Raw genomic sequence first — 24328 nt, forward strand, 5'->3', positions numbered from 1 at the left:
AAGTCCAAGCTGAGGCTACTGATCTGTGCTTTACATAACCTGCTATTTGTCAGCCTATGTGAATCCTACCACTCCCTAGAATAAATGGTGTTTTTAAAATTTTTTTATTTTAGGGGCGCCTGGGTGGCTCAGTTGGTTAAGCATCTGCCTTCGGCTCAGGTCATGATCCTGGAGTCTCGGGATCGAGTCCCGCATCAGGCTCCCTGCTCAGCAGGGAGTATGCTTCTCCCTCTGACCCTCTTCCCTCTCGTGCTCTCTCTCATTCCTTCTCTCAAATAAATAAATAAAATCTTAAAAAAATTGTTTTAATTTTATATATTGGGGTATTGGGGTAGTAAACTCTACCCCCAATGCGGGGCTTGAACTCATGACCCCGAGATCAAGAGTCACACACTCCCCAACTGAGCCGGCCGGGTGCCCCCCAAGTGGTGCATTTTTAACGTATGTCTTACAAGCCACTACTAGCTACAAGCCTTTTCTCACACGTTCCTTCCTAGAAGATCATTTCCATTCTGCCTCTTAAATTTTATCCATCCCCAAATCCTCAAAAGGTCTTTCTCCTATTTATGCAAAACTCACCTTTCCTTGAATTCCTATGGCAGCTACTGTCTGTGCTTGCTTGAGCACTTTCACTGTTCCTCTGTGGGTGTGCTTTTTATGGTTTTGTGGGTCTTACGTTTTGTCTTTCCAAAATGGACCAAAATCTCAGAAGTAGGAACCACCTTTCACAATTCTTTCATAGGTCTTAAGACACAGTGGGTACTGGGGCGCCTGGGTGGCTCAGTCGTTAAGCGTCTGCCTTTGGCTCAGGTCATGATCCCAGGGTCCTGGGATCGAGCCCCGCATCAGGCTCCCTGCTCCCTGCTCCGCGGGAAGCCTGCTTCTCCCTCCCCCACTCCCCCTGCTTGTGTTCCCTCTCTCGCTGTCTCTGTCAAATAAATAAAATCTTTAAAAAAAAAAAAAGACACAGTGGGTACTGTGACAGACTTAAAAACGAAGGCAGAGACCACTGTGATTAATGTATACATTCTAATGGGCTCACTTATTTACAGTAAATTGGTGTCTCACTCATCACGTTATTTTTCTTGCCCACATTGTGAAATGATTCTGTTGGTGCAAATCACTTCACAAAAGGTTTTGTTTTTTTTAAAGTAAATTCTACTCCCAATGTGGGGCTCAAACTCACGATCTTGAGATCAAGAGTCGCATACTCCACCACCTGAGCCAGCCAGGGGCCCCAAGGTCTTTCAGGTTTTAAATCAAATCCTACCTTAGACAATATTATTGGGTCAAGATTCTTAAGTATACTTCATTTTATTATTTGTCAAATTTTTATTTATCAAAATTCAATACTGTATCCTGGTCTCTACAAAACAATGAATTTTAGGGATGTTATGTCAAATAATATTTAAACAAAGCCAAGGAAACCCTGATATCACATAGCCAGTGAATATAAGTGGTATTTATTTATGCAAACATATTGTAAAATTCCTCTAACTCTTCTAAAAATAGTTATGTTGTCATATAAAATGGGAAAATCTGAAGTGAATATCAAGATTTCATTTTTAGTTCATAAAAAATATTGAAGTAAAATTCCTTGCCACAAACATGTAAGAGTTAACCAGAGTGAGAAAATGTAAAAACAAAAACAAAAACAAAACAAAACAAAAAAAACCAAAAAAAACCAAACCATCAGTTTCTACGTTAGAAAAGGCATGATGGCAAATTTTTTTTAAGTGTTTTGATGCTAGGAATTCCCATAAGAGTCAATTTTTCTTATCATAATGACATTTTGAAAACCTACATAGCTTCACCCCCTGCCAACTAAATTTAGAACACATGAAATAAACTCCCCATACAGAATACTTTTGTGCTAAAAAACAGGTAATTCACATTCTGATAAAGAGCAGAAGACAAGTGCTTTATTATGAGAACTGTTCAAGTAAAATTTCAGTGTGCACCAGTGAAAGTGAATAAAGATTTGCATCAATTTTTCTGAATGAACACTAGGTTAAAAAGGGGCTACACAGTTTTTTTTTTCTTCCAAACACCACCCTTTGCTAAGGCAAAAATACACTTCATTTTAGAACAGAACTGTTACAGAGGAAAGCTACGTCACAGTACAGTACAGAATGTAAAATTCACCCTAGTCTGGGTGCCATTACGGAATGGCACATCACCTACACGTAGAGCTTTCTGATGTAGGTTAGAATTACAGTATTTATCACAGCTTTATTCTCCTTTGAACTGATAAAATTTGAATACACTTTTCCATTTCTCAGGAGTGTGCAGATGGGGCCCATATGTTGATATTACAGTAATTACAACATTAAATAACATTGCACAGTCAACCTCCAAGGCTAATTCAGTAAAAAATAACAAGTATTAAAATGTACCTTTCCTAGTGGTTTTACATCGCATATATCACTAATTATGAAAGAAAAGGAGGCAAATGCCCAATTACAAAGCTGCACATTATAGGCATAACAATGTGGAATAAATACAAGAAATCTGGCAAAATATTAAAAACAAACATGTTACATGGGAACAAATTCAACGACCACGTAAGCGTAAATCAATAATACACTGTTATAAATAGTAGGTTTTGCTCAAAAGTCTCCTAAGTACTTACAGATATTACTGTGTCGGGGGCAGGTGAAAAGGATGGGAGGAGAATTGGTAAATGTTCCCAATGCCAGTTAGTTCCTGAGGTGGTATTATTTCTTAACTGATGCATTGATCAACACTGTAAAGATGAGTTTGTGCTATGAGACAGTCCCGATATTCTATTTCCACAATTACATTGCGGTATTCAGAAGGCAGCAAACCTAAGTGACAGTTTACATTTATAATAGCCAGATGGAGTATTGATTCTTTTTAATTTTGCTGCTACATTTAGCAGTGGGCCAGAAAACACTTTAAAGTTTAAAAGAAATTTGATACAGGTTTAACTTTTTCCCCAGCACTTCTTAGCTAGCTCAAGGCAAAGCTATTAATATTTTCATGTAGTTTATTTTAAAAACTCTAAATGCCAATACTGTAAACATTTTGTATTTTCTCAACTACACCTTGTCTGAGAACAAGGAGAAGAGCATAGATAAGCAGGAATAATTCTGTGTACAGTAAAGCTGATCTATTTATCAGCTCCTGGTTTAAATTTAAATAGGATTTAAAAATAATTTTTAAAAGTCCATGCTACAACTTTAAAGACTATTTCTGTGCACTTTTAATTCTGGACACAATTTTCAAAATTGCATGATGGAGGTAAGAATTTAAAAAACCCACCAGAATGTAAATAACAGGGAAGAACATCTCCAACTGAAAGCGCCAAACATACATTTATGTGCAGAAATCTAGACAACTATACAAGTTCTTTAAGCAATCATCTGTTTTATTATACAACTCTATGAACAGAAAATGAACAGAAATACACAATATACTTACCTGTACATGTGAAACCTACTTTTTTAGCTACAGATACTTAGTATACTTCACACGGACTTCAGTTGTCCAGTCCCTAACTATGTATGTCCTTATTGCATGAAGGGCGAATTCTACATGGGGGGGAGACTCACAGGCCAATCGCGTTAGGCATTACCAATACATTCAAAACTGTACCTCATATGTGGATGTATCTTCCCTGATCCTGTAAATTTGAGTTTCTTTACAGCTTAAGCTCATTTGCTATTTTAGATGCAATGTTCTTAAAGGCAATAGATGTCCCAGATATTCGCTTGAAGCGGACCCCGTTCAGGGACAGCCGCGGCAACTTGCAGACCTCCATCTCCCACTGCACGAGGCTGTCCTGTCTAGCATCTCCATGGACACAGAAAAGCAAAAACCTCTCTTTCTGTTCATAATCACAGTTATTTGCATCTAACACTTTCCGGATTTCTCTCATCATGTCATTGGGGTCCATTGAGCTAGTGGTCTTCATACTCCACGTGAACCGCAAAGAGCGTGGCTTAGAGTCTTTACCTTCTTCCTTGTCTCTTTCTTTCGGCTCCCCTGACGTACTTCTAGAAGGGGAGGGCAAAGGGAGGGAACGGAAACAACAATTCCATTCAGCAAACAAATCAAAGCACACGTGAAATCTAAGCGGTCATCGCTCAGTGTCTAATGAATCTACCCAATTTATAGACTCCCTCCAGGTAATTACAAACATTTGTGTCACCTTGCTGTCCCCAAAACAGACCCCGGGACGCCATCTGCCTTGGCTTTGTTTGTGGGAAACAAGTTTACAGCTGAAAGTGAAGAACTTAACACTTTGTCAGTTCCCTGCAAAAGCAGATTCTCCATTTTTTGTACATTTACAGAAACAGAAACCGCTGGCATTGTACTTATAAATACACATTTTAAAAAATATAAATTTCCCTTTTTTTCCCTACCTTTTTTGGGTAGCAAAAGGACTGGGGACAAGGCTAGTAGGAATGGCTACAGGGGTTATTTACACCCAACCGTGCTGACAAAGGGCGCTGTATTGCCAGGGAGTAAAGGCGTCAGGTCATAGCGCACGTGGAGGTGTAGACGTCAGGCCCTCTCGGGGTTTCGACATTTTGCTAAAGAGATCCTTAACGTAGTCTGCCAGGCTCCATGTGACCCACACCCCCACTCCTACCTCCAACCCCTCATCTCGTACCATCTTCCTCCCCGCTTCCTCCTCTCAAGACACACTGGCCTCCACGCTGTTCCTCGGAATGTGTGGGCTGTGTTGCTTTCAGGCTTTCCCCTCAGGGAGCCGCACGGCTCACGCCCTTACTTCCTTCAGATCTCTGCTCACTTTCTGCCTGCGGTCTAGCCTGACCACCCTCGGGCCCCCCAGCCCCCCCCAACCCTGCTCTAGTGCTTCCTCTACGGCACTTGCTACATTCTAATATAGTATTTTTTCCCTAATACACCATTTAATTCATTTATGTATTACAGTTATTACGTACTGTCTGACTCTACCACTAGACTGTAAATTCTAGGAGACCAAACAGTTTTGCCTGTTTTGCTCACTGGTCTATCTCAGGCCTCTAGAACTGTGCTGGGCACATGGGAGCTGATGGACACATGTTTGTTAAGTGAATCAACCTTACTGAATTGTCCTTATTGTAGGTCTCCCATAAATAATACAGAACCAGAAAACCTATTTCAAATAATCACAGAAAGGTAAAATAGATTATTTATGATTCAGAAGACCCTGTAATTAAATTTGTGGAGCAATTTTCCAAATAGAGATGTTGCAATTTTAACTTGTTAATCTAGCTCACTTATATGTGATTTAAAGAAAAAATGATATACTTTGAAAGGAGTCTATAACCTACGATAAAAACATTTTGTTTTTATGTATATATGTATTCATATATACACTTTATGTCAATATTATCATATAATACATATTTGCACATATATTCGTATATATGAATTTTTATGTATACATTTATATGTTTTCCTCCTCATTCCTAGGTCCCTGAGCCCAAAGCTCTGCAAACTATGCAAGTTTGAGAAAATCAGAAAAGGAAGAAGTAGAGAAAATAAATTTATAAGACACTGTTTATTTCACTGTCTTCTCTATCATTTTCTTTTTGCTCACGGACTCTAAGCCACTGCATCACAGGCCTCCTTGGGCATGCAGATCTCATGAGAGTCGTTTATCAGAACCACATGTACAACCCCAGGTATGGAATCGGCATGCCAGGGCTGCAAGGGACCCAAGAGAACACGTGATTGAACCCTCATTTTAAAAACAGAACTGATGGCTAGGAAACTGACGTTACTTTTTCTAAGGTCATAGAGCTGATGAGCTGAAAAGCAAAAACCAGGAATCAGTTTTTCTTCCATTCCACCAAGGTCACCTGGTGACCTTGAGATGACAGGCACATACAAGATGTTTTTCTACATGTACCTCAAAGGCATCGCCACTGGTGACATTAACTGTAGAAAGCTCCTGAAAATGTTAATACAGCAAACATTTATTGGGCACTTACTAGGTGCCAGGAACTGTTCCCAGCACCTAATATGCATTATTTACTCATTTACCCTAATGACTCTGGACTCTAACCTAAGGTCACACAGCTAGGCAAGTGGTAGGACACGGCTCAAACCCCTGGGTCTGGCTCGAGAGCCCCAGTCACGCCCCTGACATGACAGGACCTCCTGCTCCTTATTGTTTCTTCAACTGTAGAATGGAAACTTTCCACCTGGCTGTTGTGAGAACTGAATGACCAGCCAGTAACAGGCAGGAGGCATTCAATAAGTTTGTTGAAAAGCAGAAAGAAAAAAAAGAAAGAAAACAAAACCCAACAACAACAAAAGAAAGGGACACGCAGCCCCGTGAAAAGGACAGAGTAGAGACAGGTGGCCCACCTGTGACACTCACTGTACTATTACGTGTCTCGGAGGGAAATTTAGTGGAAAGGCAGGATGAGACCCAAGAGGCTCTAAAGTGACGACTAAGTGAGGGAAGGGCTAAAAACAAATGTCCTTCATGTTTATTTGACAGGCAGAAGGAAAGTTACAAATATTTGTCCTGCCTCCCCACCTTTGGCTGCCTACCATGGTGACTCGGGCACCTAACTCAATAGAGAAACATTTCAACTATTGTGACCAAACAAATATAGCGCAGTTTGCAAAATAGATTACCTAGGAATGCTTAATAAAGTTTTTCCAAAGCTCGTTATGTTTTATATTTTAATTAATTTTAAGAGGTAGGAATTAAATTGGGGCTTGTGCTCAGCTGGTCAAAAGTCGTTCTTGAATGAAGCTGGAGCATCTGTCCTACTGAGGAGCTGCTTGCGCAGGTTCTGCGATTCATATGGGATCTTTTCATGCTGGTATACATTCCAAATAATTTAATGCCTTCCTTTCTTCAACTTCCCGTTTGTTAACATGAACACAAGTACTAACATGTCATTGATGTGGTCCCCTGACCAGCAGCATCAGCACCTCACACAGCCACCCCCACCCCAACCACGAACCCTGGGGGGGGTGGCCCACCTGATTCTGACTCGGCTTGTGTTGGAGACCCGCTGTCAGGAGGAATACACAACCACCACTGCATGCCAAGAACCATCAAGCAAGGCAGGGCGAGAGTCTTAAAATGTCGTCCACCACTGAACACTCACCCAAAATACGTTCCTAATATCAAACCTTCCTACATATTTGGTCACCTCCATGTTCGGTGTTACGTAATTCCAGTTACATCCTTTTAGTGAGAAAAGGATCAGTACATTTTAGTCCATTAATTCTTCTGCTAGGACATATTTTATAGGACAGGAAGGCTACTTCTCTATGAAGCATACCAGTCAAAATAATGTTTAGATAACACAAACTTCAAGTTAATTAACTCACACTTCATTAAGCGCTCAGCAACATTAAGAAAACCCATCCCGATATAAAAACGTAAAATACACATACTGTCTAGTTTTTAGCTCTATTCAGATTTATTAGGTCCTGCACGTCTTTGGAGGGCACGTTTGCACACACGGGGGCCCTAGCGGCGAAGTATTCATAGTGGCTCCTCACCTTGAGGTGTCTGTGCGGCCACTGGCTTCGCCTTCACTTGGATCCCTCAAAACAAAGTGGAGGTTGAGATTTAATGATAAGAGTGAAAAGTATACCAAGAAAACCTACATCTAAAATGATGTTAAAGTTAACGTGTTAAGCAAACTTCTAACATGACACTTTTCTGTTACTAGTCAGTCTGACACTGCTTTGCACGTTTTCATTGTAACCAGCTTAACTGTCATTTTATTGAGCGTCTACTGGGTCTTGTCAGAGAGGAGATGCTAGGTTGACGGCTTAGGATTTTTTTTTTTTTTTTTTTTTGTAAAACAGGATCTTCCAATTCCCAGTCACAATTTCAAAGTCAGAATTTATCTTTTGGTTGAGTTTAGTTCAACCTACAGTTAAAACTATTTAATAATTTTCAGCGGCAAGATCCAACTTCGTATTTGTTATTAAATGTAATTCTAGTAGTCGCTCAATTTAGAAAATATATGTTAACCTTGTCGTTAGAAATAAAGTTCAACATATATAAGTGTTTCTAAAAATAAGTACCAATTTTTAAATAAGCAATTAACTTCAGATGTAACACTAACGTTTCATGCATATGATAAAATGTTACAGCACACCAACAGCCTATCCAAGCAGGTGAGTCTAAAAACATGAAATCAATCTTAAGCAGAAACATTGATCTTACCTGGACATCCACCTGTGAAATAAAACCAGGAAAACTCTACTAATTGTCCTTCTGTTGAATGTCATTAATATTTTTTAAGTCTACCAAAATCTTAACTACTTTGTCACTTTTCAAATGTAATTAAATATTGACATAGAGCATCAAGTTATAAACCATTTTAAATGCATTAAGAAATGGCATGTGAGAGCAAAATACTATCAAATCACTGGGAAAAAATAACCAACTCAAACCCTGAAGTTAATGTTTCCTTAATGTTCTAACCATTCTAGAAACACTCAATGTTATTTATGTAAAGTGAATTCAATGGGAATAAAATCAGGGCCACTCTCCTCATTCCCCAAATTAACGAAACACATCCATACACTGAGCTCTACAACTTGAACTGGAGGTTAGAAATATGAATGCCTTCTGCTTCTTAGGGTCTTCAACTAGAGGCCTTTTGTGACAAACATGTTGTGTAAAAACTGTTTTCCTCTCTGAATCAAAAAGGACAAATAAGATGTATTCTCACATTCAAATGCGGGTTTCTTAAATTCCTAGTAACTGGCATTTTCATTGGCAAGTGTAATAATTCAGTGTTATCTACACGAACCTATCTTTACGATAGCACGCGGCCATAAATAAGACACAGACATGTACACCGTCAGGCCCACGCGGCTGCGCCGATGTCCCGGAGGGCAGCCCATGCATGGGAAATAAGGCCAGTAAGGCCGCTGCTTCAGTCCAAAGGGGCGTGCATCTCACAGGGCTTTTCTGTCCCGTTTCTATTTTGCCATCTAAGTCACTGTTAGCAGACACTTTAAGCATTAGGAACGAAACACTCCCTAGGCTCTACTTCTGCTCTCTCTGTTGAAATAGCCACTGACTCGCCACGTCGTTCCCACGCCCCGTTCCTGCCCTCCTGGACGCCGACACAAGCAGTGACTTGAAGAACGTCTGCTGCCTGGCACTGGTTTCAAATAGTCCAGCAGCCACGGAGGGAGGCAGCTGGGGAGAGAGAGCCTGCTGGCTGTCACAGCCCATGCAGGCTGGCAGGGCTCCCCAACACTCAACACTTAAAAATCAAAACCAAAAACGGCCACATACCTTATACACAGCAATATATACTGAAGTGAACTAATCTGGTTATCCCCATAGTGAGCTATGGTTAAAAAATCCTAAGGTCTGAGACAATCTCCAGTTGATACAGTAGTTCTATAGAACCATCCAAAGCAAATCGTTCTCCATGCTATTTTAAAAGGCTTTTTTTTTTTAAAGCTTTTGAAATAGTATGTCTTACACCCTCCCTTGATAGAGAACTCTAGTGTAAATCACTTTCCTAATTGGAAAGTTCTTTCCTAACACCAGAAAACAACTCTCTCACATGGTCATTTCAGCATACAGCCTCTCTACTGGCCAAGGAGAACTTACTAACTGGCTTCCTCTTTGTAATAATGGTTTTCTAGTACATGAAGGATTAACTCCAAATTATTCTTTATCCTTCCCTTCCTAAAGTTTAACAACCCAAATTCTTTTACCTTTTGCCCTATAACATCCTATCTTTTCCTCTTTTTAAGCATTTAGTGGCACATCAACTCAGTTCGTTCTCAAGTTGATGGGGTGTTGGGGTGCCTGGCCTGGAGCATTCCTGGGGGCGGCGCTGGTCACTCGGGGTGCCAGTGTGGGGGTTCCATTTCTTCAGGTGTGAGGCATGGTGAAGTGAGGAAGGCAAAGGCAACAGAGAGAAAGGCAGGGCTTGAACCCAGAATGAATGGGCTTAAGAAGAGACCAGTGGGAGGGACGGACAATCTGGGAACTGAGGTGAGATAAATAATAAGGCTGGAATAGCTCTTGAACATCAAGAAATTCTCCCAGTTCTCTCCAAGCCTCCAAGCCTCCAACCCTCCCGAAAGTTCAATATGCCGAACATACCCTGTTCTTCCCCTGCACTTCCCGTCTGTTGGCTGCTAAGAACTTAGCAGGTTCATTCCTGGTATGGAAACCAGTGCTTTGATTGTCTTCCTGCATTAGGTCGTTTGTGCTATCCTACGCAAGCCCCTCTCCAGCTACACGATGCTACATAAGGGAAGACTGTGTGTGTGACAGTGAGCACACACACATTTGTAAAGCCAAGGCTGTTCATGTGGTGACAAGTGACCTCAGAGGAGAACTGCGAATTTTTTCTCTTCTCTAACCAAACCCAGAATTAATTAAAATGTCAAAAATGAAAAGACATTAAAAAAATCCCACCAAATTGCTGACAAAGGATGGCAACCTCCTCCCGGCCTTCTTCTGTCCCCAAAACTCTCTATGAAATGACATTGTTCAGAAGTTAATAAAGGCATCATGGAACGTTAGAAATGTTCACGTTGGCTCCCCTCAGAGGCCAGCTCAGAACACCCCTAACCCCCAGAGTACTTTCTATTTCAGGGCTTGCTCCCTCCAGAGCACTAACCAGGATTTATTATAACCTTATGTGTTTACTTTTAAAGCCTGTCTTCCACACTATTCAACCATTCATTCCATAAATGTCCGAACGTCCTATGTGTCATTGCAGACACTCAATATTCAGCAGAAGATTTAGCAGAGAACAAACAGGTAAAGCGGTGGGGGCGGGGGAGCAGTTCTTTCAGGTAGTGTTAGGTGCTGTGGAGAAAAACAAAGCAGGCAGAGGGCATGCTGGAGAGGCCGGGATCTTACACAGGGGACGGAGGAAGGCCTCGCCGAGGAAGGGACACTCCCACAAAGATGCAACAGCGGTGCAGAAGCAGCCAGCCGTGCGGGAGTGGGGGAAGAGGGTTCCAGGCAGAAGGACCTGCACACACAAGACCCTGCACGGCAGGCTCAGTGCGCGTGAGGACACTCGGCCGCCCCGTGCGGGTGTGCGACCGGCGACGGGCAGGGGGGACAAGATGAGGTCAGAGCAAAAATGCGCGGCCAGACCACGTAGGGCCTCAGAGGCCACTGTGCAGGCTTTGAATTGTATTCTGAGCGGGATAAAAGCAAGCGGAGGGCTTTCAAGCGCGGACAGACACTGCTGAGCACAGAAGAGGACAAGGGCAGAAGCGAGGAGAGCCGTTAGCAGGTGGAAGACGAGCAGTGGGTTCGGTGACAGAGGCTGCTACGTCCGGGAGATGCTGGGAAGGCAGAGCCAACGCCACAGGCCAGCAGGCCTGGCATGTGGTCTGAGAAACGACTCGCTTGTGGTCTGAGAACCAGAAGGAAGGTGTGACCGTTACCCAATGCGGTGAAGAATGAGGGAGGACTGGTGTGGGGAGGCGGGTGGGGAGCTGGACTTTTGACACGGTCTGTCCGGGAGTCTATGACACGGCCGCATGGAGAGGCTGAGCGGACAACTGGCTATGTGAGTCTCTAGTTCAGAGGCAAGAACTGGGCTAAAGACATACGTCTGGGAGTTGATAACGTAAGATGGATGTAAGGTCATCAGTCTGAATGAGATCAGCAAGAGAAGAGAAAGTTCGAGCCCAAGCTCGAGCCCTGGGGGAGTCTCACACTTAGGGGTGGGGGTTGGGGGGAAGGGAACCTGAAAAGAACGAGCAAAATGGCCTGAGATGGAACAGTTAGTTTGTGAGGCAGGAGGAAGACCAAAAGCCAAGCGAGCAAAATGTTGCAACAGTGTGCCGTGCTGCGCAGGAAGTGCTCCTAGGAAGGGGGCTCCGTCCGTCTCCCTCACGGCCGGATCGATGGCACCAGGACGGCGCCCAGCAAGCAGCAGGTCCTCCCAGATTTGTTACATGGCTCTATGGCCATCCTCCATCCCAGGCTCCCAACAGACTTTCTCCATGCCACGTTCTCGCTCTGACATTCTGTCCTGACCTCTTGTTCAGGGCTCTTGACTATGCTCCCTCTAGAATCTACATTTTCATTGCAAAGTAAAGAGAAATGTTATATGCTGCTTCATGTACAATTAGTAATCAAGCTTTTAAACTCAAACCCATTTTCCTTCACTTCAAAATTAATCCTGGCTTCACCATGATTAATTAATCCTGGCCTATCAAAAGGGCTTTGAATAGTCAGCCAAATTCCACCCAGCAAAAACTATTGCTGATCTAACCAGGACCCTGCAGACGGTCAGGAGCACTACCTGTCATGCTGACTCTGTTGGGAGCTTCCGGCTCTTTCTCTCTCCAGGTGTCATATGCTGCATGGTCGCTGCCCAAATGGTACAACATCACGGTTGATAGGGTTAGAAACTGATGTTGCACTTGAGTATTTAAAGTTTTAAATTCTGGGTGATCCTGGGTAAACTGGTCCATGAATAGCTCCAAGAAGAGGCAAGAGACTAGAGCTGCTTCTTCTCTTTTCTGCATCCACTCTTTGAAATCCTAGGAACACTAATAACCTGGGCAATTATTTAATTAATATTTTTTAAAGCATGTGTAATAATTTCCTCCCTATAATTTCTTACCTGCTCAAACAACTCTATGCTATGGAGCTTTCACTGCCCCCCACCCAACCCCGTGGACAGCTGTGCCTTCTTCTGGCCTCCCCACGCTGTCTCTGCAGTACGCATTGTGCCTTCTACCACGGTCAGCTGCGTACACGTGCGCCCCTTTCGGGATTTGAGGGTCTGGAGCGCACAGACGCGGTCTTATTCATCTTTGTGTCCTGCACGGCACCTAGCACAGGGCTTTGCACGTACAGGATTTTGCAGGTTTTTAGGAGGACCTGATAATAGATCAAATGGACATCCACCTGCGTTGTGTTCAGCAACTTCTATCATCAATGTTTAAGCTTACTTTTGAGAAAAGAGCACAATTCTATTTGATTAGAAGTTGACTACACTTGTATTCATTTTGTGTTTGCTGTGTTTTGATGTTAAGCTTCTATGATGTTAAATTACATAAGTAATCTATGTGACTCCAATACAGAGGCTTTTCACGAGAAAGGAAAACAAAGGGTAAACTATATATTATTAGTGAACAATTGAAAAGTACTCCTAAAAAATATTATTTCAAGGATAAATGGCAACTCATTATTTCCTTTTTTAAAAAATCAAGGCTTTTGAGTAGGGGATAATCTGTTTGTTAAGACACACATTTTTTATGTCAAGTTTTCCTCTTTCCACTCTATTTTACAGAATTTAACAATTCTTATCTTGCCCATTTTTTTCTCTCTCTTAGGGAAAAATACTTTATGTCCTCCTTGATTTTCTTCTTCAAACTTCTGTAAAATGCCTTGAAACCATTTTGGAAAATCACCACAAAGGTGAAAGAAAAAACACCAAGTTTCCTTCGTAATTCCTAGAGGAAACAAAACACCACGGCTAATTGGTACTGACCTGCGAACGAATTTGGATGTTATTTTGCTTATTATACCGGTTGACGTTCCCCTCCTGGCGTGTGCAAACGCGCCCGCTTCGTGGGATGGTGAGGCAGGTGGCCCGTTGTAAGCGGCGCTGCGGCGCTCCCGGAGCTGCTCCCCGTGGAAGGTGCTGCGGCTGGAGCTCCCCCGGGGGAAGCGGGTGCGGTCCGGAGTGGAGGCACTAATACTGTGAGCAGATGGGGAGGCAGCAGGTGCCCTCTGCGCCGCACTGTTGGGACAAATCAAGATACATTATTCAGAAGAATGATAGAGAAAGCTTCCACTCATTCTAAAAGCTATCAAAGCAAGACAAAACAAAAAATAAAAACTACCAAAAGCTTGCCATGTCTACCTTTCCTAGGCCCCTATTTTACCTGCTCCCATTAGAGATGCATGCGGGCAACTGTTATTTAGGGAATCACTGTATGGAGAGGGATAATAACATTTCAGTTTGAAACTAAATGCCTTTTACAGAAATATAGTTATTAAAGAGTAAAAAGTTATTGAAACAGGGATACAAACACTCTTCGGAATCAGGAATGCCAAACCGGGGTGCTGCATATATATTTTTTACTATTCTCTTACTTTAAGCCATTCAGCAATGTGGAACATGAATGTTGTTACTCATCAAAAAGCATCTGAATGGAACCATTGCGTATTTACAACGGAGGCCTCAGGGACAGCACGATACTCTGTGACACCACTGACGTGAGTAATAAACCTTTCACTAAAGATGCTTCTGAATTTAAGAAATCCTAACATAGACAAATACTGGAAAAATGGGCGTGCCACTTTAAACCTAAAAGGGTTCTTTAAGATCATCGGTTTCCCTGATAAACAAAAAAGCCAATTTCATTTAAAAAAAAAAAAAAGGACCTGGCAGTAGCCAGGGTTACCCAAAGGTCTCCATTCCCAGTCTCATGTATTTTTGTTTTTACACCATAAAAAATTCAATTTACCTGAATGACAAATTGGGCAGCAATCCTTTATGGATGGATTTAAAACAAAATCCTTACAGAAAATTCCTTTAGAAAATGATTTAAATCATAGGCAACATTTTTGAAAACAGGCAGGGTGTGGTGTGTTTATGTTACAATTCAACTTTTCCCTCTGCTACAGACACTGAATCTTCTCAGAAAGCTCTCGATGTGATGGTGCTTATCATGTATTTTTATATGGTGCTATGTTCTTAAATGAAATGCACCCAGCACGTTACCCGGGCCGGTAAGCTTCAGAGCCGTCTTTAATGGTTGGCAGTGTAACTTTAATAGGATGGCCAGAAGTGGACATGGACTTCTGGTGGCGGGGTCGTGCTGAGGGGACAGCAGAAGCCACAGCAGAGCCTGCAGAAGATATGCTACTTGCGGACATCTCCGTAAGGCTTTCGACAGAAAACAGTTGAGACCATAGAAATGTAAAAGAGAAGAGAAATTGCAGTTTACTAAAATTTAAGAGATAGATTTTTAAAATCTAAATTGACTACACCTTTCATGACTGAGACACTTAAGAGAAACTGACATTAGTGGCATTATTAGTGACTAACAAACCAATATTCTTGCCAAAAAATGTACAAAATGAATTTACCACCACCTTCCATGGAAAAGATCCCACACACGCTTGCTCTATAAATGTGAATCTGAGAAGGTATGAAATTACTTTTATGATCGGAGACCTTTTTCACTTTCCAAAAGACAAAGTTTGGTGTAATGTGTTGCTGGGGTTTATTGTCCCTTATACAATAAGAATGCATAATTACAACAAAGATACTGTCTCTGGAAACATCATCAAAACACTTTCAGCTCGTATTATTAATCAATCGGTTAACTGTCATAGGTTAAAGGAGCTGCAGATCAGGACTTGGTATAGGAAAAGTAATAAAGTCAGAAATCAATTCCCAAGTCTTTTTCTAGCCTAAAGGATCGTATGTCTGAGGAAGATACATTTACCTCTGTACACCTTATAATAACACTTACTTTGCGTGTCCATTATTTGGGAGGGAACAAATGTTAAGCACAGTCTGTCTGGTCCACTGACATGACGAGGGATGGAGCTAAGAACAAAATTTTATGAGAACAGGCTCCCTGCCCTTCTGTACTATATTGATGAAGAGCCCTTACAACTCATGATGAAAAGCAGCTAAATTTTTTAAATAATAAAAATAAAATGATTTGTCATTATTTAAGATAAAACATGTTGAGAATTCCATGGTTCTCAATGATCAGTTAAGATGGCCACATTTCTTTAGACGAAGGAAAATAAAACCTTCATGGTTTGGATACAATAATGGCTTGATGGGAGGGGGAAGGGTAAGAAGTGAAGGCTAACAAAAAAAAAAAAGTAAAGTAAAAGATAAAAAGGAAGCAGCAGGTATATAATAAGACTCAAATTAAGAAGATCAGATTAGGAAGGTATAATCTGCTTTGTTTGTTACAGGGAAATATTTACTATCAGGTTTTATGCAGCAATTCTCAGGTTAAGAGATTTACCTCCTGTTTTCCCAAAGTATGCTCCCATCCTTCCATTCTGGTACAAAAGGGGAGATGCCCTAGTAAGAACAGTTGGTTGCAACTGTACCCTCTAGTAGTCCCTTTGCTCTTGACCCATGGGCTACAGGTGTTCTAGCAAGAGCAGTTAACGCACGCCGCCAAGGAAGCAGGCACCACTAGAGCAGTTAACGCACGCCGCCAAGGAAGCGGGCACCACGTGGTGCGGTGACAATTACCTGCTGTCTTTGCCATTCTGCAATGCCACGTACCGATCTGTGGTCCTTTCGCACACATACGTGTTCCTTCTTGCCATGCTGCCTCCAGGATACACATTGCTCTTTAAGAAGGAAAGAAACCCCACCTTAAAATTCCGACTGTAGTTGTGGAAAGTCAGAGAAATGAATTTAAGCTGCAAAGGACTTTGGGAAAAAAAAAAAAAACCCACGGTAGAATTTTCATTTATCAGGCCTTACACGAACAAGCTCAATCTCACACGTCTGTCTCTCAGTTAGACGGCAGGAGGGACAGGCAAAGCATGACAAGCTCATGACAGTTTTAGCTTGTGGTCCTGCAGCCGCAGTGAGCTGTTGTTTGGAAGTAACGAGAAAGCTGGGTTTTTATTCCCTCCTCTGTAAGCTTGCGTAGGGAGAAGGGCAGGGGAGTGGTACAGGCAGTTCGATGGGACCGGGAGCGAGAGGCAACTCCACAAGAAATGTGATCACAGACCAGCAAGCTGTGGTGGTGACGGTGGTTGCCCTGCAGGCCTGCAGGCTGCCATTCTTCACCTGCTCAGGGAACCCCCAGGGCCCATGGTAATGTTAAGGAGACAAAGTCTCCTGGGTCAGAGGCAGGCCCTGCTGTGGCCACCAAGAGAGGGGTGTGCAGGGCCTCAGGATATCCCCGCATCGCAGGTCTTAGCCAGGAGTCAAGCCAAGTCTGAGCAGCTCTGGAGCAAAGAGAATAAGCAAAGAGGGATGGCATCTCCTCATCACGCACACAACCACAGATCTGTAACCTCTGCTGTCGTGCCTGCCAAAGTCTGGGCTAGTTATGAGTACTAAACTATGCAGGAATGACTTCCAAAGGGATACATGCTCTTCTGTTTAATCCTTACTCCAATAGAAAAAAAAAATTATTTTTGGCTAATCTGGCTTTCAATGTTCTCTAAAATACACAGCTAACTTAAAATTTGTTTAAACATAAGAGCTAGAAAGTTAATAGATATATGTCTCAACTAAGTTTGGAGGAGCAAAAAATCCTCATATAAACAAAATTGTTTAAGTGCAGATTTCAAACTTTTCAATGGCACAGGTTCCTGGGTGGAAGGAATTTTGTCACCATTTACATAAAAAACACAAATTAAAAACTATAAAAGTATGGTAGAAAAGAGTAAGATTACTAAGAACATTTTTTAGGTAAGACACTGTCCATGTTAAGTAAGGCAAAAAAGCCGGTTTCATTATGGAGACATCCATTATGAAACTAGCTTGCATTAAGTTCTTAAAGAACCTCTACTTTTGATAATTTCATCGTTTTGGCTAAACTGTCATATAAGTAATCTAACAGTGAACACATTCCTGGTCAATTCTTTCTGGCCATTTGCAGTAACACTACTTTGCTTCTCAAAGTGTGACGGGTGTGACCAGTTTCTCCTTCAAGACCGTGCCTTCTGGGTTCGCCATCCTCACGCGCCACCTCCCTTCCCTTGTTCCCTGGATGCCAGTGACACTCAGGTGGAGCAGTCCCCCAGGGAAACTGAGGATACGATCATGCAAAAGTTACAGAAATACAGTCTCACTGATCCTATGTGACAGACATGCATCTATAAAATTAACTTTTAGAACTGACGTTCAGTGAGGCTCTGTTTAGGATTTGGGGACTAGATCTAAAACCACCCTTGCAGACCCCTGAACTCTCAGCTTGGCAACTTCCCTATAGTGGATATACACATTTTTCTGTATTTTCCAAGAAACCAAGCCTGTGTAGACAACTTCCCTGGGCCTATTTCATACTAACGTGCTTGTATTTTATATAATTACACTGTAATTTTTATGAAAGTGTTTTATATTATAATCATTATAGCATTCTTAGCCTTTCTGAGTCTCCCTAAAGTAGTATCTCCTTCCCCTTGTTCTTTTAAAAAAGGTGATTGATAGTTTTTACAGGACGTCAAATTTTATATTTTGTTATTATTTATATGTGATAAATAATATTGAAAAACAAATTTACAAGTTTTATTGTCTTTTTGATGAAAGAATAGCATAACATATTTGCATCTTCAAAACTCACCATTTGGCTTCCGAGTTTCTAGGCTAGCCAAAAGCTTACCATTAACTGCTACATGCAAAATTTCTGGAGGGGAATTTCTTGAAGGGAAAAATATTAAGTTTGTTCTTCCTGCATATTACTACAGAAAGACTCCCAAGGTCTCTCACAAATAGAAACACTTCCATCATTTAGAGTCTGTAATGTTGTGGGGTGAGAACAGTAAAACAGATGATTCTGATCACCGACCATTATATTTAACTACTTACCCTCAGAACTCCCCCCACTGTCAATATCACCCTTAAGTCATCTGGCAGACTCATGTTAAGTCATACTGTCAAGAGAATCATACTTATAAGAGCTTTTACTATTGGTTTAAAAAAGCTCCTGATTTTATAAACATTAAAAACACTATTAAACTATATCACCTACTAAATAATCTATGCATCTTAAGGGTATTGTTTATTTTTCCATCAGAAAGTAAAAAGCCATCAGAGGGGAGGTGGGTGGGGGATGGGTTAAATAGGTGATGGGGATTAAGGGGGGCACTTGTGATGAGCACCAGCTGTCATGTGGAAGTGCTGAATCACTCTATGTACACCCGAAACTAACAGTACACTACACTGTATGAAAACTAACTGGGATTTATTTATTTATTTATTTATTTTATTTTATTTTTTTTAAAGATTTTATTTATTTATTTGAGAGAGAGAGAATGAGAGACAGAGAGCATGAGAGGGAGGACAGTCAGTGGGAGAAACAGACTCCCTGCTGAGCAGGGAGCCCGATGCGGGACTCGATCCTGGGACTCCAGGATCATGACCTGAGCCGAAGGCAGTCGCTTAACCAACTGAGCCACCCAGGCGCCCAAAACTAACTGGGATTTAAATAAAAAACTTAAAAAGTGAAAAGCCATGTCATGTCATTTGAGTGGATTACATATTTTCTATTGTACTTCATTTATAAACAAATAATGGAGTCACTGGCAAAATGTTTATTTTTTCAATCAATATTTTATAATATGACAGAGCCTGGATTATAAATGCTCAAGTTCCTTCCTTCTGGACATTACCTCAAAGAAAAGGGATTAAAGCTGTCTGTTTGGCTTTTGTAGTTTGGGGTCAACAAACTTTTTCTGTGAGGAGTCAAATGACACACATTTTATGCTCTGCAGGCCACACCATCAATGTCACCCGTAGTCTGGGAAATGCAAATTAAAAACAAAAGGATATACTTTTTTGTTTTTTGCCCCTGAGGCAAAGATTTTTAAAGATCAATAATATCCAGTGGTTGATGAGCTTGTAGAGATATAATTACTCTCTAATTATTCCAACCATTAAAATTACCCTGGCAGTATTTATTAAAAATTTAAATGTGCATATTCCAAGGATACACACATAGCCAGGAGCGTCCATTAGCACACATTAGCGCCGGGGCTCTGGCAGGGGGGACGGGAGTGAGGATGGAGGCGTACACACGCGGGGGTACCATGTGCCACAACAAACCGAGGAGGGGGATGGCCACCTGAGGTTAAACATGTCACCCAGAAACCAAACTTCTGAGAATGTATTTCACAGAAATACAATAATAACCTACGTGTACAAGAATGAATATTTTGAAAAGCTGAAAACTCTGAATACCCCGACAAATAGTTGAAAAATTATGACACGTGTCTATTAATACAGATGAAATAATGTGCAGGTCTTAAGACTGTAGTAGATCTAAGAGTTCTGATGTAAAAGGACACAATAATATTTTAAGTGAGAAAAATTACCATGTAACAGGTATAGTATGATCTCATTTTTATAAAAAAATAAATCCTGTATGTACATACATATTCATTTATGTTTTCTTTAAAAAGGAGACTCTATAAAGGAATTAATCCCAAACGATAACACTAGTTATACTAGAAGTTGAGAATAGAAGGTAAGGGATGAGAAAGGGTAAACTATTAATTTTACTTGAGGCACTTTTTTTTTAATTTAAAGATTTTATTTATTTATTTGAGAGCGAGTGAGCGAGAAACAGCATGAGAGGGAAGAGGGTCAGAGGGAGAAGCAGGCTCCCCGCTGAGCAGGGAGCCCGATGTGGGACTCGATCCCAGGATTCCGGGATCATGACCTGAGCTGAAGGCAGTCGCTTAACCAACTGAGACACCCAGGCACCCTACTTGAGACACTTCTGGACTGTTAAAATTAAACATAAACAAGATATATTATTTTGGTTTCTCACATTGTCAAAATTAATATAGAAAATTAAGATAAATTTAGCACTAAGTGGCTCAGAACAAAATTTCTCGACCAGAATCTTTTGGCTTATGGTTTTTTTTTTTTTCCCTTAAAGATGGTAAATACATGTGGCATGATTAACTGGAATTTAAACAAATGTCTTCGTTTTTATGCCTTCTTTAAATTAATAAATATGCTCGGAATAGCCACTAAGTGCTTCAGCACTAATAATTCTGAGGAAGCTGCGTGTCAACAAGAGGAGATTACAGATAAGGGGAGATAAGGTTTACGTGGGGAAGCAACAGTGAATGATACAAGACAGCGTACAACTAAGAGCTAAATGACGTAATACAACAATCAGAAAGACTGATGAGATCTGGAGCCTTCAGTCACAGGAGGCTCGACCCAGGAGATGGGGCTTGAAATGATCTGTAGAAATGGCATTTTCATAATTTGCGGGGGGGACCTTCAGACAAGATCACCACATAAAAACAGGTGTGGAAATAGGCAGCTGAGTATATCCATGGAAAATAAGATCAGCCTGAGATGAAGGACAGCTTGCTACAGCAAGTGGCAAATAATAGGGGACCAAATTCTTTCTTTCTGTTTTGTGGGGTGACGATGCTCCAGAAACTGTCCTCTAGCTGATGTTTAGATAAAGGAAAATGATGGCCTACCTACGAAAATTACTTTTCCAAATGATGTCTTAGACTCTATGACAGTTAAATCATTTCCAAACAGATCAGTTGGCAGGTAAAGGGGTTATACTTACCAGTTCTGAAAATGGGTATGCACACCCATTTCGGAGTCTTGGAGGCAACAATCGAATCACATATTTTAAAAAGATAATGGTTTCAGTGAACTACATAAAACAGTGGGTGCTTGGGAGTTTAAATCACTTGCAGTTAAGGTTGTGTTAGGCCTTCTGGTATTTTTTTCCTTCTCTTCTCTTTTCCTACTTTCCATAGGCTCAATCCATTTTTTTTCTTCTGGTGGTTTAAAAGTTATAAATTCTATTTTTATTCTTACGTTGTTAGCCCTTAAGTCCCTGAACTCACTAGTGAGTTTGTAAACTTACCCAGATCCTCCCATCTTCTGCTGAACAAGGCATGGGCTCTTCTTCCTTTAACCTCCACCCCATCCCTACTTCCTGGGTAGTGTCCAGGACACTGGTTCTGAATTTTCATTATTTTTCTTTTTTTGTGCATGCTACCATATACATACCTGAATAAGTTATCTGATCACTTTCAACTCCATATATTTTACGGCACTACTCCAGATCCATTTCTCTTCCTGTAAGAGTGCAGTGCTCCTCAAACCATACAGTGTTAACAAATGGGTCCCTATGTAACAAGACTGGACATATTTTATGCCTAAGAGTATGCTTATCATACCTTCATATTTAAATGACAATTAGGCAAGATATAAAATTCTGGGTTCAATGTGTTTTTCTTTTAGTACTTAAAAAATACTGTTCCACTTATCTCCCTGAATCCACACTACTGTTGAGAAATTTGAGGTCAGTCCAAATTTTGTTCCCATTCAGGTCATCTGCTGTCTCATCCTGGAAACTTTCTAGAAGTTTTCACTTTATTTTTGGTGTGTATATGTTCCACTTTAATGAGAGCAGGAGTAGGTTTTCCTTCTGGCTTTCTGAGTCTTATTTATTTATTTATTTATTTATTTATTTATTTGAAAGAGTGAGTGAGTGGGGGCGAGTAGGGGCAGAGAGAGAGAGAATCTCAAGCAGACTCCCTGCTGAGTGCAGAGTCTGACGCGGGGCTCAATCTCACGACCCTAAGATCATGACCTGAGCCGAAATCAAGACTTGATGTTTAACCAACTAAGCCACCCACATGCCCCTCTGAATCTTTCTACTACTAACTTTTTTCATCTTTCCTTGTTATTGTTTCTTCAAGTATTTCTTCCCCTTCACTGTGTGCCCTTTCCCTTCTAAACCCCTATTATCTAGATGTTTCCAATTCTACTTCTACCCTTAGTATATCTTAGTCTTTTCTTTTACATTTTCTCTTTATTCTTTCCTGCTGTCTTACAAGAGAAGGCTTCAATCTATCTTCTAGTTCCCATTATATAATTTCTACAATTTGCTGGGGTTTCTTGTTTCTGTGTTTAAGATTTATTTATAATTTGAGAGAGAGAGCGCGTGCGCACGAGCAGGAGCAGGGGCAGAAGCAGAGGGAGAGGGAGAAGCAGACTCCCCACTGAGCAGGGAGCACGACATGGGGCTCGATCCCTGGACTCCGGGATCATCATCTGAGCTGAAATCAAGAGTCGGGATGCTCAACCGACTGAACCACCTAGGCACCCCTACAAATTTGCTATTTTAAGTGAATAATGTAAGCTCACTTTATAAATTAATCATTAATGGGGTCTGCCTTCATTGACCCGCTTACCTGTAAATATAAAATTAAGTGCACCAATATAGTTTTAAGTAAATATTAGAAACAGGAAAAATGAGGCAGGAAAGTTTAATGTACCACTTTATAGTGAGGTTTTTAAATCTTACTTTGAGGTAAGTGTTATTTTAAGAACTCATATTTTATATTTTTGTTCTTAAAATGTAATCATGAGAAGCTTGGCCTCCTTTGCATGTTATTTAAATGTATGACTCACTTTAAAGTTTTGAAACGTGTTTTTAGAAAAGGATAAAGTTTTCCAAAGATTGTACAAAAAAAATCTGAAAACAAATAACCACAACAAGGGTGATATACTGTAACATTTACTCACACTTGGAATAGTTGAGGATTTTTTCCTTTCTGGCCCCACAAGAGGGCTCGCAGTCATCTCACTTTTTGATCCGACCGTTGTGCTGCCAAGTTTACGAGCTGGGTCTTTGTCCCACTCCTCTTTCTGCTCACTTTCCACGCTGTTAGCCTGAGGCCTTTTGCTATATGATACGGCAGGGGGAATGGATGGACCAGCTGTAATAAAATTAAAGAGCATAATTAGGTGAAAATCAACTGACATGGTTTCTCCTGACGAACAAAAACTCTAAATTAAAAATATCTTTATTTGCGTATTTTATACTTGGAACTAACAATAAACTGATTACAAAAATTAGGTTAGTCCCTGAAAAGGGGATTATATTAATCACGCAATAATATAGATCTGTGATAACAGATGACACAAGCACATAAAGACATGAATGTATAATGCTCAGTAAATACAAGTTTGACTAGGACTGGTCTGTCTTTTCACTTATTTGACTTTTCCCCCACCATGATCACTGAAACGCCGCTGCTTCTGGTTTGCGGAGATGCTCCGCTGGACCTTCAGGTGAGCAGGGGACTGAAGGCTGCTGTTGTTCAGGTCACTGCTGGGCCGTGACCTCTGACACAAGCTTCCGCTGGACAACGATTCACCGCCTTCAAACTATAAGAAGAAGATAGCGCACAAAGATTTCATTTATTTATTTGAGAGAGAGAGGCAGTGAGCGAGAGAGAGCACGAGTAGGGAGGGTGCAGAGAGAAAGGGAGAAGCAGACTCCCCACTGAGCAAATGCATCTTACAAAACCAGTCACCTATGCTGGAGACCTGAGGGTCTCTCACATCCTCATTTCCAGCGGGTTACCATGGCCTGTCCCATCCAGCTGCTGTGGGTGCCTGTCCTGCTCTGCGTCCCGGAGTCCCCATGCCCGGCCCTGATCAGGGCGGCAGCACCCTGCACCACACTGCTGACTGCGCATCTCCCCTCCAGACCCAGGGCTCCTTGAGAGCACAGACTTTCTCAGCTTCCTGGTTACGGTATGCAGCAGTTTCCAGGACAGGACAGATTCAATAAATGTCAGCTGAATGTGCTGCTTCACTAACAGTATCTAATTAAAAATAATTTCAGTCTATTC

The 24328-nt window shown here is 41.3% G+C and overlaps 1 protein-coding gene across 2 annotated transcripts in view; it reads right to left on the reverse strand.

Moving 5' to 3' along the window:
- Window positions 1-1395: 1395 nt before the first annotated feature.
- The window catches only part of MARK1 (microtubule affinity regulating kinase 1), a 114239-nt gene continuing 91306 nt past the window's right edge, over window positions 1396-24328 (reverse strand). Inside the window, exons 12-18 of one of the 2 annotated variants that reach the window (XM_025892192.2) lie at window positions 23705-23858; window positions 23214-23407; window positions 16209-16309; window positions 14703-14867; window positions 13464-13715; window positions 7507-7551; window positions 1398-4019 (exon numbers count right to left, since the gene is read on the reverse strand). In XM_025892192.2, coding sequence (XP_025747977.2) covers window positions 3665-4019; window positions 7507-7551; window positions 13464-13715; window positions 14703-14867; window positions 16209-16309; window positions 23214-23407; window positions 23705-23858 — 1266 coding nt within the window. In that variant the 3' untranslated portion in view covers window positions 1398-3664. Of the gene's footprint in view, window positions 4020-7506; window positions 7552-13463; window positions 13716-14702; window positions 14868-16208; window positions 16310-23213; window positions 23408-23704; window positions 23859-24328 lie in introns of both variants that reach the window. The other variant, XM_025892194.2, reaches the window with a different exon arrangement.

Source organism: Callorhinus ursinus, unplaced genomic scaffold (assembly GCF_003265705.2).
Source record: "Callorhinus ursinus isolate GAN/ISIS: 27379988/994484 unplaced genomic scaffold, GSC_fseal_2.0 scaffold54, whole genome shotgun sequence".
In the NCBI taxonomy this organism is placed as follows: Eukaryota; Metazoa; Chordata; class Mammalia; order Carnivora; family Otariidae; genus Callorhinus; species Callorhinus ursinus.